Below are 19,278 nucleotides of genomic sequence, written 5' to 3'. Positions count from 1 at the left end.
ACACCTGAAGTGAGAGCGATTTGGAGGCTGCCGTATTTATTTTCTTTTAACCACTTGAGGACCGCAGTGTTAAACCCCCCTAAAGACCAGGCCATTTTTCCACAAATGGGCCACTGTAGCTTTAAATTAAGGCCTCGCTGCAGGGCCGCACAACTCCGCACACAAGTGACCCCCCCCCCCCTTTACTCTCCACCAACAGAGCTCTCTGTTGGTGGGGTCTGGTCGCCCTTCAGATTTTTTTTTTTTGTAAATATTTATTACATTATTTTTATAATAAATTTCACTGTTTATGCTTTTTTTTTTTCAAACCCCGCCCTCCCTCCCCCCGCCAGCCAATAACTGTGATCGGTTGTCATAGGCTTCGGCCTATGACAGCTGATCACTCCTGAGGCAATGGAGGGGACAGCTGTGACACACAGCTGTCCCCAGTATAGCAATGCTGCGGATCGCAGTGCTGTACTAAGTGAAAAGACGGCGTCTAACAGTCTCCGAGTGGCGATTGCCGCTTGGAGACTGAAGGCGGGGTGGAGCTCCGCCTTCCGAGCAGGAGATGTGTGCGCAGCCTGCCCCAGGACTTGATGCCAATTGGCTTTAGGCAGTCCTGGGGCTGCCACCCGTCACGCCCATTGGCGTGAGGCGGTCTTAAGGTAGTTAAACAATACCAGTTTCCTGCCATTCTGCTTCTCTTTCATGGATCGGCAGTGTCTGAATCACACACCTGAAACAAGCATGTGGCTAATCCAGTCAGAACTCAGTCAAAAATATCTGACCGGCATGCTTTTTACGGGGTCTATGGCTAATAGTATTCGAGGCAGCAGATCAGCAGGACAGTCAGGTAATGTGAATTGGAAATAAATATTTCAGCCTCCTTATCCCTGTCACCTCAGGTAAGCTACAAGGGTTTTATCTAAAATTATTTTGGGTAAATCCTGGAATAGTGAAGACCTATTTCTATCTTCAGGCTGGTACACAAGCATAAGTGGCCAGATGGGGCAGCCTCTGCTGAGAATCTAGCATACGTACAGCCAGCCCAATGCATCACCAAAATACCGCGCTCACTGTAAGCCGCTCGGTCGACCCTCTTCCTACTTCCATGGCAACAGAATGCGTAGTGAGGCTGAAGCCTAGTGACATGTCCCGAGAGACTGAGTCCCAGTTTCTGAAGGGGACACTCTGTATGCGTTATTATGCACCTTTACTGCATGTTTGCACTGCCGAGTTTGTAAGATCTTCTTTTCTACTGATAATTAGAGGAGACTGCAAATCGTGCAATTGGTTCATCAAAAATGTGCAAACATGCAAAGCCAAAGTGGAGAAGTTACTCCGTGCAACCAATCAAGTTTCAGCGGTTACATTTAGGCTTGATTGTCTTTGGCAAAGTTTCTTTAAACTTTTTGTTGAAATGTTAAAAAGAACTATTCTTCGCTCCGAAGCGAAAAATATGGACAATGCCGCAGTTGAGTACTTTCTAAATACTACTAACTTCCAGCTGCTGAACCAATCATCTGCTTCTAAGGCTTCCTGAGCACGTAGAACAGTCATCTCTTTGTGATACTGTATAATCAAGGCAAAACAAAGACTCGGGAAAGCAGCACTAATTAGACCTTGTGGTCAAAAACAATATGGGTCGTTTTCAACACTGGATAATACACAAACACAAACAATTGAAAAAAAAAAATCTTTTAGATACACATATCCCTAAATTTGCAGCACTTTAACATGGAACACAGGTCAGGAGGTTGCATGCAAAGTGGGTGCCATGGAAATAGCCGTTAAAATTACAGATGTTCTTCTATTGGGCCATGGCAATTTTGATAGTAAAATGTTGGTAAATGTTACTGATATCTTGCTATTGCTAAATCTATTCTCATATAGGCCCCCACCCCATGATGCCTAACCAACCCCTCCCTCTCCTACCAGCACCGATGCCTAATCCTATTCAACTCTACCCCTTACCAACACCTAACCCCCGATGCCTAGCCATAACTTACCTCCCTGGTTGCATGCATGCCTGGAAGCTTGAGTGCCCCATATTAAGATCGGCTTTACACCCACTATTTGTTGCCACTGTTTAGTGGGAGACCCCGATGCCTGCTATTTTATCAAGCACCCAAATTTCCCTTAATTGCAGATACCATATGGGATGCCCAAACATCTGTGGCACCAAAATTTACTGTCACTGGTCAGGAGAGCCTGACATACCTTATGAAGGATAGGCTGTGTTCATGGAACCAGGGCCGGTTCAAGTAACAATTGGGATCTAGGGCAAAATTAGCCTGCCCCCCCCCGACCAAAAAGCGTCATTAGCCAGATTTCCCTCCTGGGCCCCTGAGCTGGCTGCTGACCCTCCCCCAATCACCTCCCAACTTAACTGTGGTCCCTGGGGCCCTGCAGAGTCTATGTCAGTGTAGTGCCACACCTCCCCGCCAGCACAGATGAGATGCTACTCTGCCAAAGACTGTGCAGAGGCGCCGTTAAGATGGGGGAGGGACACCTTGGGGGCCCCTACAGGCTCTGGGGCAATTGCCTAATTTTTCCTATGGTAGCTCCAGCCCTGCATGGAACGTGAGGTCAATTTACCAAAAGAAGTGACAAGTCAATCTGCATTCTTGCTTTATATAATAAATGTCTTCTTACCTGTCGCAGCTTGGCCATAGACTCGCTGGGGATGATCTCATTGCTTTGTAATTGTGTAATAAAGCAGAGACCCTGAAACTGGCTCTGTCCTCTCTCCAGCTCCCCTAATATCAAGATTCGAAAGATCTTCACATCCTGGAATGATAGTGATATATATATATATATATATATAAAATGTGTGAAATTTTCAGTACATTCATAAACAATCCAGTATCGGAGTACCGGGTCACACAAAGTAATTTCAACATTATTAGCAGGGCTCACCACAGATACAAAAATACATAAATAATAAAAAAAAAATATATTTTTATCTCCCTCCTCCTCCCAAAAGGCAGTCAAACAATTTGCCACTACTGTGGTTTCCAACTGCTGACAGCTGCTAGCTGCGTGTTTGTTCTGATTGCCGCCGATGCGCCGCTACCCGCCGCGAAAGAGGGCCCCTGACGCAGACCCCGTGCGCAGCCTGGCCAATCACCGCCAGGCTGCGCTGTGGGGTGGATCGGGACTCCCCCTGACGTCAATGACGTCATTTCGATCGTCGCCATGGCGACGGGGAAGCCCATACAGGAAATCCCGTTCAGAACGGGATTTCCTGTTGTACATGGGCGCTGGCGGCGATTAGCGACGCTGGGGGGACGCCGCAGGGAGGGGGGAATCATGTAGATAGTGCTAGGCTAGCTACATGATAGAAAAAAAATTAGGGTAAAAAAAAACTCCTGCGGCTGCGGGAATCAGAACGCTAGGGAGGTTGAGAAAGGACTAACAGTCTGATACAGGCTGCATGTTGGGTTGATGTTGCTCTGTAAATTTTATAAGCTATAGGCTTACTATACAATAGCGGTTCTGGATGTAAGCCTGGCTTCAGGGGCATAGAGATAATTGGCATATTCAGCAGTGGTGCATTGTGGGAGACCTCAGTCGCGCAATTAAAGCTGAATTATCGCAAATACCTTCTAATTTAAGAAGGCAAAATTACATCTGTTCTACAATGTCCCAAACTCACATTAGATTGCGAGTGTTCTTTTAGGACAGTTTATGATGTAAACTGCTTGACGTAATAAAACAGATTAATTATAAGAGAATGCAAAAATGTAGCACAAACGCATAAACAATTTTTCTCAGGTACTTTGAAAATGAAAGGAAAGGAACAAGCTTGGAAAGTTCCGATATGGTGGCGATGCACCTAGTATAACAAACAGAAAAAGTACAAACAAAGGAAAAGAAAATATAAGGGCTGAACAGACAGCACTAGGCTGTCCTCTGTGATCATGTCCTAGATTTACCAAACACGAAGATTAACAACGGAAACAGTCTAGAAAAGTCTCAGTAAACACTGACTGTTCAGCTTTTACAAGGCAACTCTACAAAGACAGACAAGAGGATGGAATCCTGACGTGAAGCCACTTGATCAGGAAGACGGGATAATACAATGCCTGCTGTAGCATTGGAAACTACGATGTGTAGGAAAAGAAATGAATTGAAAATAATGGAACCTGCAGAAAACGTATAGCGGCAGGCAAGGAGTGGGTGGCAGCAACTGGAATGAAGTGAAAGAGATGGAGAAAAGGGGGAAATTGCCACATCAGCTTTTCGGGCAAAGTTCAAAGTGAGTCACAAGAATGAATTGCTGGAGAGAGTTCCTGCCACATCATAACTCAGATAATGAAACCACATAGAAACGTACGCATCATCACCCACTTTCTGTGATCACAAATAGGCATGATTAAAAGAACACGCTATCTCGAAAACATCTAATTGCTTACAGCAAAACAGTCACAGGTGTGGATAACAGAAACCGAGAAACCGAGAATATCCTGAAGAGTACATAATCAGAGGGTAACTACAGTACAGTAGACTAGCAGCAAACTACAATTTCCCTGTGAAGGTCCAGCTTTGTCTGCACATTCCTCCCCCCCAGCTGTGTTTGTTTTTTCAGTGCGATGCGATGGAATCTTAGTATCTTAGTAACAACTCACTGAAGTATCACTGTGCCTTGGATTTCAGAAGTACGAATTTGTGGAATTACTGATCAGTTTGACACAAAGTTTTGATTGTAGATAACTACCAAGTTTCTACTGCTCAGTCTTGTAACCAGTTGTAACCAGTTGGGGCGGGTTCACACTACAGCGGATGCATTCCGTCCATTTTGCATACGATTGCAACAATCTCGACATCTGCTTGTCCACATGTCCGCTTTGATCACGTGTCCTATGTCTATCACGACCGCATTGCCGCTCACCTATCCCACCACCACTCGGTCCATCTACATTCAGCCCGGAGGCCGGCAGGAGCATGGGGCTATCCACAGGTTACATTAGGCCAATTCTCCTGAGCAACTGGGAGAATTTTCATTGGTCCACCGTGAACCAATTAAAATTCTACCTGTTGCTGAGGATTCCTATTGTTTTTTCCTAGCTCAATGCCACTGGGCTGTGTACGAGGGACCAAGTGGTGGCAAGACACGCAAGTATTAATTCACAGTGGTGATCAAAACGAGCGATGCTGACGCGGGACCTAGCCTGGTGAGAATGGACAGTGTCCATTCCCATAGGCTTAAATTACATACATTTTTCCAGGAAAACGTGGCAAGTTAAGATTTAGCACAACTCTGCAAATGGATTTTTTTTTTTTTAACAAGTGGAGGCGGATCCTATTTTTAACATTAGGATCCACTTCCTGGGCTAAGCGGAGCTTAAAAAACATCCCGAACAGGTAAGTTTTTTTTAAGTTAGTGTGAACCAGCCCTTAAGCAGGCCATACACTGGCCCGATTTGCGCCCGTTTCGACAGCAGATTCGATCACTGGGATCGAATCTGCTGCCAATCGTTCATGCTACACGCCGAATTTCGATCCATTTCGTCCGATCCCGTCGATCGTGCCGTGCGGAAAATAACCGTCGATCGCCCGCGGGTAAAGAGCGCATCGCTAGCGGCGTTCGAGTGCCCGACGACCGACGCAATAGAGCCCGCATACATTACCTGCTCCGCCGGCGCAACTGCAGTCTCCCGGTCACCGCTGCTCCGTCTGCGCTCTGGTCTCCAGGTCCGGCATGCCTCACTTCTTCTAGCCCGGCAGGAAGTTTAAACAGTAGAGCGCCCTCTACTGTTTAAACTTCCTGCCGGGCTAGAAGAAGTGAGGCATGCCGGACCTGGAGACCAGAGCGCAGACAGAGCAGCGGTGACCGGGAGACTGCAGTCGCGCCGGCGGAGCAGGTAATGTATGCGGGCTGGGCGGGGGCAGCAGCAGCACCACCACCACAACAGATTGTGAACGGTTTCAGGCTGAAATCGGTTCACAATCTGTTTGCTGTAAAGGTAGCCATACGATCCCTCTCTGATCAGATTCGATCAGAGAGGGATCTATCTGTTGGTCGAATCTGATGGCAAATCGACCAGTGTATGGCCACCTTTACAGTCTGTTTGGAATGGCACTTTTTGCAATTCAGACAGTGCTAGCTCAGTACACTCGAGTTTGAAGCAATCAAGCGAGTTGAAAAACCTTCCCCAATCAGTATTATTTACCGCCTAAGTCAGAAGTATCTGCACACAGCTTCGCCCTCCTCCGAAGCAAGAATGGGAACACAAGGCCAAAATCAGCTTATATACATACATAGAATCAGACTACATGCCCAGAAGTAAAGCCTTGTAGATTCATGAGATGGTTTTCGGCCAAGGCAGCCAGTTGGAGATGAAAATCTAGCCTTAAAGGACATCCAAAGGGGAAAATAAACTAAAGAGAAAAAACTGTTGTATCTATCCTCATTCTCCATAAAATTCCTTTTTAGATATCCCACTGTTTTATTTTATTTTTAAATCTAGTTTTTAAGTTTTTACTGTTTCATGGTCTCTGCTCAATGACCCCTTCATTGAAGTATGCCAGAGCTCAAATCTATGAATTATTGATGCTTTTTATCTCTTTCCTGTTCTCAGAAGCCAATTACTGACAGGATAGTGTTTTATGGCTCTAATTACTTATCAGTGAGGGTTATGCTTTGGTTTGACTCAGTCTCATCCCGGGCAGAAGCCGTCACTCGCATACCTGATGTTTAACTTTTTCAGGCAGAGACAATAAAAAAAAGGAACACAGCCTAGTCATTTGTGTGCTTGGCACAGTACATACACATGTTTATATCCCCATGTCACCTCGGTTGTCCTTTAAAGTGAACCGAGCACCTTTTTTTCACTCAGGACATTTCTATAGCACATGAAAAATGTATGCCGACTATCTGTTTCATTATTAAAATAAACTTTAATTTTACCTTGTATTTTACATTCAAAGTTGTTAAGTTGGCCTGTTTGAGCAGGCCTGCCGACCGTCCCCATCCGCAGAGAGTTCAGAAACCTCTAATTGTTTTATTGAGCTAATTACCAAGAGGTAAACAATGCCTTTCATCAGCAAAGGGGGTGAATAATTAGGAATGTGTCTTCAAAGCCAGGGTGTGTGTCAATGTGTCAAGATAGCATCTCTGACTTCTGTAAATAAGGAATGTGAGAAGGGGAGGGGGGAACATGGCAGCTTCTATGTCAGGAGGGATTTCAGTGAAAGAGAATGTGGTCAGTTCCCTTTAATGTGATGACGAGAGTTCAAGAATGGTGAATCTTCTCACCCAAGTTCAGGCCAACTCTATTGCTCCTCTATTTACCCCACCCTCTGTCTTGCATTGCACAACAACTTCACTCCTCCCTGCACTATAGTAACAGATGCATCTCTAGCCTATAAGCTAGCAATGTTTCTGTACAAAACTCAGCCCAAAACTGCCCCCAGAGGGACCAAGTCCAAATATCTGAGGGCGACAGTAACTGTGCGTGTGGACAGAGAAGAACTGTCCACGCTTGCCTTGATAAGCTTCCTATACTTCCTGTCTGATCATTAAAAAAGCAAAAACAAAAAAAACCCCTGTTTTTCTGATCTACTAAATGGTCATCAAACAATCGCCATTACAATAATTCACAGTCGATTTGGGACATCAATGAGGTTTATTTATTGCCAATCATATTGCATTCATCAACTGACCCCAACTCAGACTCCTCACTTTATGATTTTATTTTTTAGGACTCAGACTCCAGGTACCCAAAAATTGATCCAACTCCTCGACTCTGACTCCAACTCCACAGCCCTGGATTCTTCACTGAAAATTGTAATATTAGTGGGAACATTTAGCACGATAATGGAGGAGCTGGGAGATTGTATGATCGGAATAAAAGGTTAGCCGTATGACCTGCGACATCAAAACAAAAAACTGCCAAGCTGAACTGAAAGGATTGCCTATTTCTCAACACAAGATGGATTTTCACTTTAAAGGAAAGAGGTCAGAGTATTAACCTAATAAACTGAGGATTAGGGTGTACTTTGTCAAACACAAGCCAGGAACTGCTTTATATAAAGTACTTTTTTGTTGTTTTGCACTATTGCCGCCTCCAGTTTGCTTTCAGAAATTAGCTAATTCATCAAGCAGAATGCTTTGGAATGTGGATTAAAGTGGAGTCGGCCCACAGGGTCAGGACAGAACACAGATACTCCATGTATGTAGCGTCCCTGGTGGGACTCAAACCCTGGACCTCAGTGCTTAAGCCTCGGTCACAGAATATGAGAAAGCTGAGTGAATGCTTATTTTCCAGAGCCTGCTTTCTGTTTTTGGATGAACCTTTTGGCAGAAACAATATTATTCCATCCACAGTTTCCATCCTGTTAAAAACTCCAACCACCTCTGACAATAGCTCATCTAGAGTGCAGACAATAGAGAGACTATTAAATAAAAGAATTCACAGACAGTAAAGACAAAAACCTTAACCGCAGTCTTTTTGTGCAAAACAAGCAGTGATCACTGTAATTGGCTCACAGTGATCACGGGGGTCAGAAGCCAATTAAAGAGAACCCGAGGCGGGTATTTTGTATCTTAAGATAACACAGAGGCATGTTCTGTGCATAATTAGATGCCTCTGTGTCTCTGTATTGCAGACTCTAGTCACCCCGGGGACTGCTATGCCCCCCCCCCCCCCGAAAAAAGTGCCAGGCTAGTGACAATCTCCTTGTCACTAGCCTTCTATTTACCTGCAGCCTGCCAATAATTGCGCACTCCCCCGCCTTTGTGTGCTTCCTCCAATTGGAAGTTGCAGCTTAGCTTCCGATTGGAGGAAGCACACAGAGGCAGGCAGAGAGGCGGGAAGCGGCTGCAGGTAAATAGAAGGCTAAGGAGATTGTCGGTAGCCTGGCGCTTTTTTCGGGGGGGGCACAGCAGACCCCTGGGGGGACTAGAGGCGGCAATACAGAGACACAGAGGCATGTAATTATGCACAGAACACGCCTTTGTGTTCTCTTCAGATAGAAAATACCCACCTCGGGTTCTCTAAGTTGGCCCCTAACTGAGATATGAGTGCAGAAGTTGAAAACTAAGCCATGGCAGGGATAAGCGGACAGAAACAGGTCAGATTTAAAGTACGCCAGTCTGGAAGTTGTTAAAGAAAATGTGTAAGTTTAGTTAGCTATATAAATAAACATACCATTGTAATCCTTTGCATGTCCTTGCCCCCTCGTGCCATTTTCACCACTCCACGCTGCTATACTGGCTTTAAAAAAAAAATACGTTTTATAAACTGTTGATTAACAACAAATATGGCCATGACCCTGGAACTACTTCTGGGGAACAGGGGGGTGCACGCGAGTCATTCGCTCCGGCCAGGATCCATGCATGAGAGGACAGCTTGTTGGAGCATGCTCTGTATGTCCTCTCGTGCTGTGAGGAAGTGCAGGGCTGTTTTACCACCTGCTTGCAGTGGGCTCTGTGCCACTCAAGCATGTCTTGACTCTGCACTCCTCACAGCTGATCAACGGCAGAAGCTTGCGCGCTTGATGCAGATATGGAGGGGGCATGGAGGAGGGTGCATCTTCAGCTGAAAGGAGTATGAACTGGGAGTGCACTAGGTGTTCCCATTTAAGCAGATGCAGCTCCTTCCGGATTACCTCCAACAAGGAGGAGAAAAGTGGGTACAGGGGGGAGAAGGTGGAACTACAAGAGGCTGCAGAAAGCCAGAGGACATCAGAAGAGGTACTGCAACACATAGGGCAGCAGAAACAAGATGGTAATCTCTTAAAAGACCACCAATGCTTCGATATACCATGCAAAAAACGCAAAGAGGGAAGGAGTGTCATTAGTCATTGAGAAGTAATCTGCAGCAAATGTTAATAGTTGTGGCCTTAAAAGGAAGACATGTGCAGTGTTCTCCCCAGGCTCCTTTGGTGAGCACCCGGCTGTCATCAGCTCCCCTCCTCATCTTATTCCTATATTTTCACCTTGATTCCCCACCTGGCTACTTTTGCATGCCAACCAGCTGGAGAAAATTTCTGTGGTTAATGGATGTGTATGTTGCCATGATCAATGGTATGTCTTTGTGGAAGCAGAGCTCTAAAAATGTACTTTTTGCATAGCGGCCATAGTAATCCTTTGATTTCAATCATCTCAAAGTTGCTGACACCAAACAAATATGCAGCCAGTGCAGAACACATAGGGTATATGTATGTAGCATAGCAATTGCGGTGCCCTTTTCACAATGGTGCTATTGGATTTTTACCCATTTACAAAAGTAGTGCCAGCAGCATTTTTCCTGCATTTGAGATTGGGTTAAATCAATGGAAGCACAAGAAAATGCATAAAAAAAAATAAAATGGAGTGTTCATTTTTTTCTTCCTGCAGTTTTCTTTCACATCAGAATCCGCAATAATGCCACAATCGCTTTCAAAATGCACTGATCACACCCGTAGTAGTGTATAACATTAGTTGACTTAAGCCCGTTTAAAAACGGGCTCTAGGTCTTTTCACGCCGCCATCTGCCTCCAGTCAGTGCGCGCATGCACCCACTTGCGTCGCGTGCACCGGGCCGCCCATGCGTCCGCCCGCTTGGACGGCCCGCCTGCCCTGCGTCCTGTCCCAATGGCTGTCAGTGCTTGACATGCGCAGTAGCGCACAGCACTGACACAGGGACAGACGCAGGGACACTTGGGTTTTATTGTATAGGATTAAGGGGGAAAGCATTGGGTCGTCGAGGTGGCAGATCACAAGGCTGATTCCTGATCGATTTCACCATGAAATTGATCAGGAATCGGCCTGCAGGGTATGGGCAACCAACAGATCTCTCTATAATCAGATTTGATTAGGGAGAGATTTGTCTCTTGGTTGAATCTGCCCATCATCACTAGATGTATGGCCACCTTAAGGTTAATGGTTAATCTTACAGCCAATATTATGGGGAGAAACTGCAAAATGATTTCGTGCTGTAGACCTTTTACCTCATAACTGGCATAAAATTTCAGGCGGCCATAAATTATTTTGTTCACTTTACTTCCTGTATTTATAGGAGTGACTGCATATTACACAACAGTTTATAGAATACACAGACCAATTCACATCTGTAAACATTCAGCAGTTTAGCTGCCTTCCATTCACTACAGTCAAACAACAATATGAACAAAAGAGTGCATGCGGAGCACAAAAGGCTCGCCTTGTACTTAGAATGTGGCAGGACCAGTGGTACTTGTGGAGATTTGCTGTGTAATGCCAAAGATTGCCTCAGGGTCCCCAGGGAGTTTCACTCAAATGTATTCCCTTCAGTTAAGGCAGAACCAAGGCCTTTTAAATGTTTTCTGAATCTACACGTGAAAGAGAAGAACGAGCTAGCGCAGACTGTTTAGCTCACACAAAAAAAAGAGATCCACATTTTAACCCTAAATAGCAATTATGCGAATGGAAGGAGATCCCACTACAAATAAGGCAGTGCAGATCTTACAGTTCTGACAATTAAAAGAGACGGGCCCCTGAAAGCCGACGTATGAGGTTCTGTCATACTTATCTCACATCTGCATTCTGTTCTGGTAAGCCAACAATGATGCAGACTTAAGCTGTCTGCAGACACTGGAGGGCGGTCAGAAATAAAGGCCACAGACAGAAAGAGATTTTGCAGATGTAGCTCTTCAAGAGAAAGTGGGGAGGATATTAGCCTGGAATGTTTTTTCTAGTAGTTTTATTTGCAGACACTTCATTAAGTATGACAGAACTAAACATGAACAATTCTTACATTGCTTACTGCCACTATACTTATAATGTCCTTAACTTGTAATATTCACACTGTCTGTCCTTGTATTGTTTTTTGTTTGTGTTTGTTAAGCAACTGCCAAGACAAATTCCTTGTAGGTGCAAACTTACTTGGCGAAAATAAATTGATTCTGATTCTGATATAATAATTATGATTGATTTATAAAGTGCAAACCTATTCCGTGGCGCTGTATCATATCACATTTTAATCTCAGAGTAATCTGCCAACTGAAATAATGCAATATACATCACTTACTGTTCCCACCAAGGCAGAGTAGGCAGTACTACTGATCGGGACCCAAGTGATTGGCTGGGGTCCCACTTCTGGGCTTTTAACTTCTGCTTCTCTTCTACAACTATTGCTGTTTCTCTTCCAAAGTAGAATCAGAATGTCACAGCTGAACTTCGCTAGTACACTGGTACACTCACGCTGGTACACTGGTACACTTACGCTATTACATTCATGCTGGTACACTGACGTCACGCGGGTTCACTCATGCTGGTACACTCACACTGGTACACTCACGCTAGTACACTTGTACACTCACGCTAGTACACTGGTACACTCACGCTAGTACACTGGTACACTCACGCTAGTACAGTCACGCTAGTACACTGGTACACTCACGCTAGTGCACTGGTACACTCACGCTAGTACACTCACGCTAGTACACTGGTACACTCACGCTGAAATAAACAGGAAAATCAGAATCCATCGTCACTTTTGTATTTTTAACTAGAAAAGTTCCCCTTTCACATCCACAAGCAGAGTTTTGCAATTGTATTGTTTTGCAGGCTGGAGTTTTTTTCTTCGTCATGAAGAGTGCCAGTGACAGGGTCTTTCCAATAAATGGGAGCGGTGACACAAAGGGACTCGGCAGTAGCAGGAAGTAGAATGCTCCATTGCGATTTTGATCCTCGCCCTACAATTGGTAGGCTGAAAGTGCTTACAGCAGTCTGAATACAGCCATCATCCCTAACTATTCAAGATCAAGTGACCTAACATCTTCAAGAGTACCTGATGTGACCTGATGAGATAAACGTGTGCTTAAAGCTGCAATCCTACATAGAGCAAGGCTGTATTCCTTTTGTTTATAATTTCTCACCACAAATGTTAAGAATCCGAGGCTGTACAGGGAAGAGATACCAAGTTCAATATGTGTCTGTATGGAAGCTGAATAACATTTAAAAAAAAGCTCCCACCGTGTACATGAAACAGTTAAAAAACATTAAAAAGTTAGATTTTAACCTTTTAACCACTTCACCAAACACTCTGTTTTACCCTTCCCAAGAGCCATTTTCACCTGTCAGCACTCCTCCTATTCATTTGGCCATAATTGTACCACTGCTTATCACACCTAAATGATCTATATCTTGTTTTTTCTTGCCACAAAATAGGCTTTTGTGGGTGATACTTTTATCTTTAGAAATTATTTTCTATGCATTTTAAATGGAAAAATGAGGGGGGAAAAAAAAAAAACACACTCAATTTCTTCCATTCCATCCTCTATAGTTTTAAAATAAACAATGCCACTGTATATAAAACCCACACATTGTTTTTGCCTGTTAGTCCTGGCTATCACAACATTTAAATTGAGCTCCTAGTACAATGAATGGTGACAAGACATTATTTGGAAGAAAAAAAAAGGTGTATTTTTTCTGTTTTGTACCCGATCAATAATTACAAGCCCTTATTTACAAAAATAACAGTTACCATTTGTTTTCAAATGCTGTCACTTTTTTTTAATTTTTTTTACAAGTCTTTTATTTTGGTAACTATGGGGGAGGGTGGGGGTAATAGGAATGGTCAACAGCTGTACCTGAATGATTTTTTATTAATTTCAATGTAAATTTTTTTGGGTCCGTTAGATGGTGCTGTGTACAGGACTCATGTGCACAGGAAGTGATTTTTTTTTTTGTCACTACTTTAAAAACTTATTTTGATGGATGAACATGACTCCTGATTGGAGCCATGCTTATTCATTCACAAGCACTTTGATTGGCTTCGGGAACACATGTTCCCATACACCTGTCTCTGCCTAGTAGTTTCTGTTTGTGGGACAGAGACACAAACAGGAACACCATCCTATCCATCCAGAATCGCAGGATTAAAGCGCCCGGGGCAGTAGTGCACGTACCTAGCTACTACAATGCATATAGTTCTATGTGAGCTGGGGGAGGTTCGATTTACATATTTTAGAAAAGCAGTGCACAGTTCCCTTTATGAGTGTAAACACCTTGTTTATAAAAATAGCAATGCATTTCCACTGGTGTGACTTCATAAGAAGCTGAACACATCAAATTAACATCAAAATGCTACACTGCACAGTCGTCTCAATCTAAAATATGTGTAACTGTGCAGTGTGCCTATATAAACAGCAGTGTGCACCTGTGCAGGGCCTCTATTGTCTGTAGCCTCACAGTCTTGGAAGACCTCAGCGCCCAGCTGTTATATTCCATTAGGATGTTTTAGCATTCCATCACTACAAGGGTGTTATCAGCTACAGATCCTAAACAATCCTGCTCCGCAGATGCAACATGACCCTTAAATGAAGTCCAGATGGAACTAAAACATTACCAAAGGGCTTGTAGTGTCCAAGCATGGAAGTGGGTTAAAGGAAACTCTAGCCCAGCAGAAACATACACGATCCAAATACACACATGGGGATAGTTTTCTAAATGAATATATTTTCACCATCCACTCATTTTTATAGCAACATAGCAAAATAACTGGGCAGCAACTTATGCAGTGATGAAGCACATTCACTGGGCAAGGCTGCAGGATGACAATGTTTAGGCCGGGGATCCCATTTGACCCACCATTATTTTGTGATATATACCAGAGCTGTGGAGTCGGTCCAAAAATCCACCGACTCCGACTCCTCAGTTTAGGATTCCATCGACTCCGACTCCTCTAATTTGCATATTACAATTTTGTTGATTAAAAGTATGTAACATGAAATTCGTCTCTTAACTGCCAACGCTTAGGAATTTTACAAGACAACTGAAGTGAGAAGGATATGTAGACTACTATATTTATTCCCTTTAGACTAAAACTAGTCCTTGGTAAGAGTCAGAGCAGGGACAAGGTCCTCCAGCACCCAAGGCTGAGACACCAAAGTGTGCCCCTCCATCCCTCCCACCCCAGCTGTCACACACTGATTGCTATTAGACTAAGAGGGCCACAGGGCCCACAACCTCCCCAACACCTACTCAACACAATATCTAGTTATCTGGCTTGTAGTCACTGCTATGTATCCCCTTTTTTTATTTCTTTCTGCTTCATACACAATTAGGAATAACAGCTGAATGAATTGTGCGCCCCCTCCTACACTGCGCCCTGAGGCTGGAGCCTCTCCAGCCTATGCCTCGGCCCGGCCCTGGTAAGAGTACTTGTAAAAGGTACAAACCGGAACAAAGAACATCTATCAGGCCCTAGGCAATGTAAGTGTGGGTACATGTAAGAATGATGTGCAGGTACTCTGCAGGGGAAGGAGGAGATTGTAAACAGACAACACCTCTGTGTTCAATGTGCACAGCATTCTCAGTGGATTCCCTGCAGCTCTGTGGGGAGTGCATATGTAGAGTATAGTACTACTGTGTAACAAAGTAAACCTGAGACAGATTGAATTAAAGTTTTATACATACCTGGGGCTTCCTCCAGCCGCCTTCAGGATAATCAGTCCCTTGTTGTCCTCCTCCACCACCTGGATCTTCTGCTATGAGTCCAGGTACTTGAGCCAGTCAGGCGTAGTGCGCATGCACACACTCCGCCGCCAGGAGCATACTACACCTGTGCAGCACTATTGCGCAGGTGCAGAATGTTCCTGGCTGTGGGAGCGGCATGCGGCTGGACAGCGCTGACTGGCTGAATTACCAGGACTCATAGCAGAAGATCCGGGTGGTGGAGGACAGCGAGGGACTGATTAGCCTGAAGGGGGCTGGAGGAAGCCCCAGGTATGTATAAAACTTTACTTTTCATCCATCTCAGTTACCCTTTAATTTGTAGTCACCAAACCAAATTTTAATAACATCAAATTATTTGATTTCATGAGCAAAGGGAGTGCATACATTTGCATAAATCAGCATCAATGCAGTTTTATTTCCATCTCGTTGACCATCTCTATTAGTGACACAGCTACACATCAGGCTTTATTCTTACAGCATAGATGTTATTTAGTATATATAAGAGATTCCTGTGTACACATCATATATACAGTCACAATCAGATATGTATATCTGACCTTAAAAATACGAGGACTGCTTTATTGAAGCAGCACAAGTAACTAATTTTGATTGGTTTATTTCATTTTTGTGGACTAAGCACAGCTATTACTGTATATATACATTATTTTTAATGACTATTATCTGAGAAATAGAACATATTATCATATTTTCTATTTTAATTACAGTTACAAATTCATTAGGAGTCGGAGCATTTTTTCCCGACTCCGACTCCAGGCACCCAAAATTGCCCGACTCCGACTCCACGACTCCGACTCCACAGCCCTGATATATACGCTGCATTCACTTGAAAAGGAAAGATGAATTGCTGCCATATTTAGTAAATGTTGAAACATTTCCTCATCTGCTAACCCCTTTGTCTGCTTCTTGAATAGGCGAGTTGACCAGCAGGCTAGACAGACCATGTTGAAAACCTACCATTGCTAAAATCTTTTCAAGGAGATTTTTTTTTCTTTTACATCAAATACATAAACTGGTAGCTCTTTCTATTGTATGTCCATTGGGCCCTTTGCCCAATTGTATCAAACTACATGGAATTCTCCTGAAAGGACTCATCACTCTAAGTCACAAGTTATAACAACATTTTAACATTTGTAAAATTAATTGGGGACAGTATTTGCAACTTTCTGGATTTCTTCTGTAAGCTCACCAGAGCACAATTCCCATTACATAAAGTAACAAAGTCGGCAAACACCACATAATCCTGATATCCACTCAAATACAAAGTGGGCCAAATTGAACACTGGCACAAAGTCGCGGGCCAACCTCAATGTCTACTGGCCACTTTCTTCCCTTATAAAGTTCCCAGGTGTCTAATGCCACCCTTCCAACCCCTATACAGTTCCCTGGTGTCTAGTGGTCCCCCCTCCTCTATACAGTTCCCTGGTGTCTAGAGTGTCTGTGGCTACCCTCCCTTATACAGTCCCCTACCTCCCCCATATGGCGTCTCTGGTGTTTTAGGGCTTCACCTCCACTATAGCTCCACTGGTGGTCTAGAGTGGGCCAAACATAATGCAAAGTGGGGAAACCACTTGAGGGCCAAATTTAATGGCTCTGAGGGCCAGATTTGGCCCGTGGGCCGGAGTGTGACATGTATGGTCTAAATGCAATCAGCTGAGCTGAGAATGGGTGAAGGACTGACAGCTCATCCTTACTATCGGGGGCCAGTCACCCGAGTCAAATGTTTTAATATAAATCTGGGAATGATCACTTACGAGTGAGCGTCTTTCCTTGTAGTGTTGCGACAGGGTGTGTTTAAAGACTTTGTCTGAACACTCCAATGAGTGCCGTGTCTGCTGCATCCACAAGAGCTTGCTTATGTAAAGACCGAAGAGTGGTCACTATCTGGTATTTGCAGACATTTTTAAAGTAGTTTACATTTTTCTTCACAATTGGTCTGCCAGCAAATCAAACAAGATTTAATGCCATTTGAGGAAAGGCCCTGAACTACAGATTTGCAATAAACAATGAGATACTAGGCGTTCCTCTGATTTAACTAAAATTCTACAAAACTGCAACGAGTAACACAATAGAGTAAAAAAAGCTTCCCCTTTCTGCTTGCTGCTATCATTGCATGGTTTACTTTATATAGACTAATATCTGTAATATTAGACAAAGGGAAACTGAATAAGCTGTCTGCACAGGTTAAAGTGTATTTGAGGTGATATGATGAGATAGACATGTGTATGTACAGTGCCAAGCCCAAAAATAACTAGTATGGGTTCCCAGGGCTGTGGAGTCGGAGTTGAGAGGTCGGAGCAATTTTGGGTACCAGGAGTCGGAGTTGGAGGTTTCATAAACTGAGGAGTTGGAGTCGGGAGTCAAAGTCGGATGATTTTTGTACCAAATCCACAGCCCTGGCATTAAACTAAGGAGTCAGAGTTGAAGAGTTCGGAGCCATTTTGGGTACCCTGAGTCAAAGTTTGAGTTGGTAGTTTCATAAACGAAGGAGTCGGATGATTTTTGTACCGACTCCACAGCCCTGTGGGTTCCTTTGCCTTCCTGAAAGAGTTAAATTTACTTTCTAGTCCTTATTCAGACTATGCTATAATCCTCACAGATAAGGAAGTACAGCCATAAATCTCATGCCCTGCAGAGAACAGCTTCTGAGTGCAGGGGATGGATAAAAAAAAACAAAAAAGTTCAATAGCCAATATATTTTAGCTTCTGAAAGACTGAATCAGACATATGAAAAAAATACAATATGAACACTACTTTTCTTAACCTTCCTGGCGGTAAGCCCGAGCTGAGCTCGGGCTATGCCACCGGAAGGCACCGCTCAGGCCGCGCTGGGCCGATTTGCATAATTTTTTTTTGCTACACGCAGCTAGCACTTTGCTAGCTGCGTGTGCATTCCGATCGCCGCCGCTACCCGCCGATTCACCGCTAACCGTCACACCGCAAAAGCCCCCCCCCCCCCCAGACCCCGTGCACTGCCTGGCCAATCAGTGCCAGGCAGCGCTGTGGGTGGATCGGAGTCCCCATTGACGTCACAACGTCGATGACGTCACCCCGCCCGGTGACGGGGGGAAGCCCTCCAGGAGATCCCGTTCTTTGGGGGGATGCCGCTGAGCAGCGAGACCTTGTCTCGGTACATGAAATTAAAAAAAAATAAAAAATAAAAAAAAATGGCTTTGCTGCCCCCTGGCGGATTTTGACAAACCGCCAGGAGGGTTAACTTTCAAAGAACTGGGATTCTAAAAAGAAAAAACTTTCAGGAGGAGGACAGATACAACTGCTTAAAGCGGAGATGAAAAAGCTATCTATAACAAGTAACTTGTCTATATATCTTATCTAAAGTTTAGATAGTTTACACAGCAAATCTAGCTGCAAACAGCTTCATTAGAATATGATTATTTCTTCCTGTGATACAATGACAGCAGCCATGTTTGTAAACATTACAAACAGGCAAGCTTATCTGCATCTTCTGTGAAAAAACCTAATTCTCCTCCTCCCCTCTGCCTCTGAAATCTCTGGCTAGTAATACCTAATAGCAAGAAGAACCTGAAAGCTTTGGAGCTCATTGCTAAAGATGAATGGGCAAAAATACCTGTGGAGACATGCAAAAAGCTGGTCGTAAATTATAGAAAGCATTCGATTGCTGTAATAGTCAATAAAGACTTTTTTTCCCCACAATAATGCCTTTTGTACATAGTCTTATCTTTTGGGAGACACCTATGTCATTTCCCGTCAAAAAAGTACTTGCTGGTTGAGTAAAAGTAACTTTAGTCAAAATTTGCCAGGGGTATGAATAATTATGGGCAGCACTGTATATTTGTTAGGAGTACTTAATATGTGTGTATAAATGCTAT

General features: G+C 43.9%; 1 protein-coding gene across 2 annotated transcripts in view; it reads right to left on the bottom strand.

Moving 5' to 3' along the window:
- Positions 1-19,278, bottom strand: part of OAF (out at first homolog) — a 94,139-nt gene that overhangs the window by 23,635 nt on the left and 51,226 nt on the right. For both annotated transcript variants that reach the window (XM_068242871.1, XM_068242872.1), the window contains exon 3: positions 2,638-2,772. In XM_068242871.1, coding sequence (XP_068098972.1) covers positions 2,638-2,772 — 135 coding nt within the window. The remainder of the gene's footprint in view (positions 1-2,637; positions 2,773-19,278) is intronic.

This window comes from Hyperolius riggenbachi, chromosome 6, assembly GCF_040937935.1.
Source record: "Hyperolius riggenbachi isolate aHypRig1 chromosome 6, aHypRig1.pri, whole genome shotgun sequence".
Classification (NCBI taxonomy): Eukaryota; Metazoa; Chordata; class Amphibia; order Anura; family Hyperoliidae; genus Hyperolius; species Hyperolius riggenbachi.
This window is presented reverse-complemented; position numbering and strand designations above follow the sequence as displayed.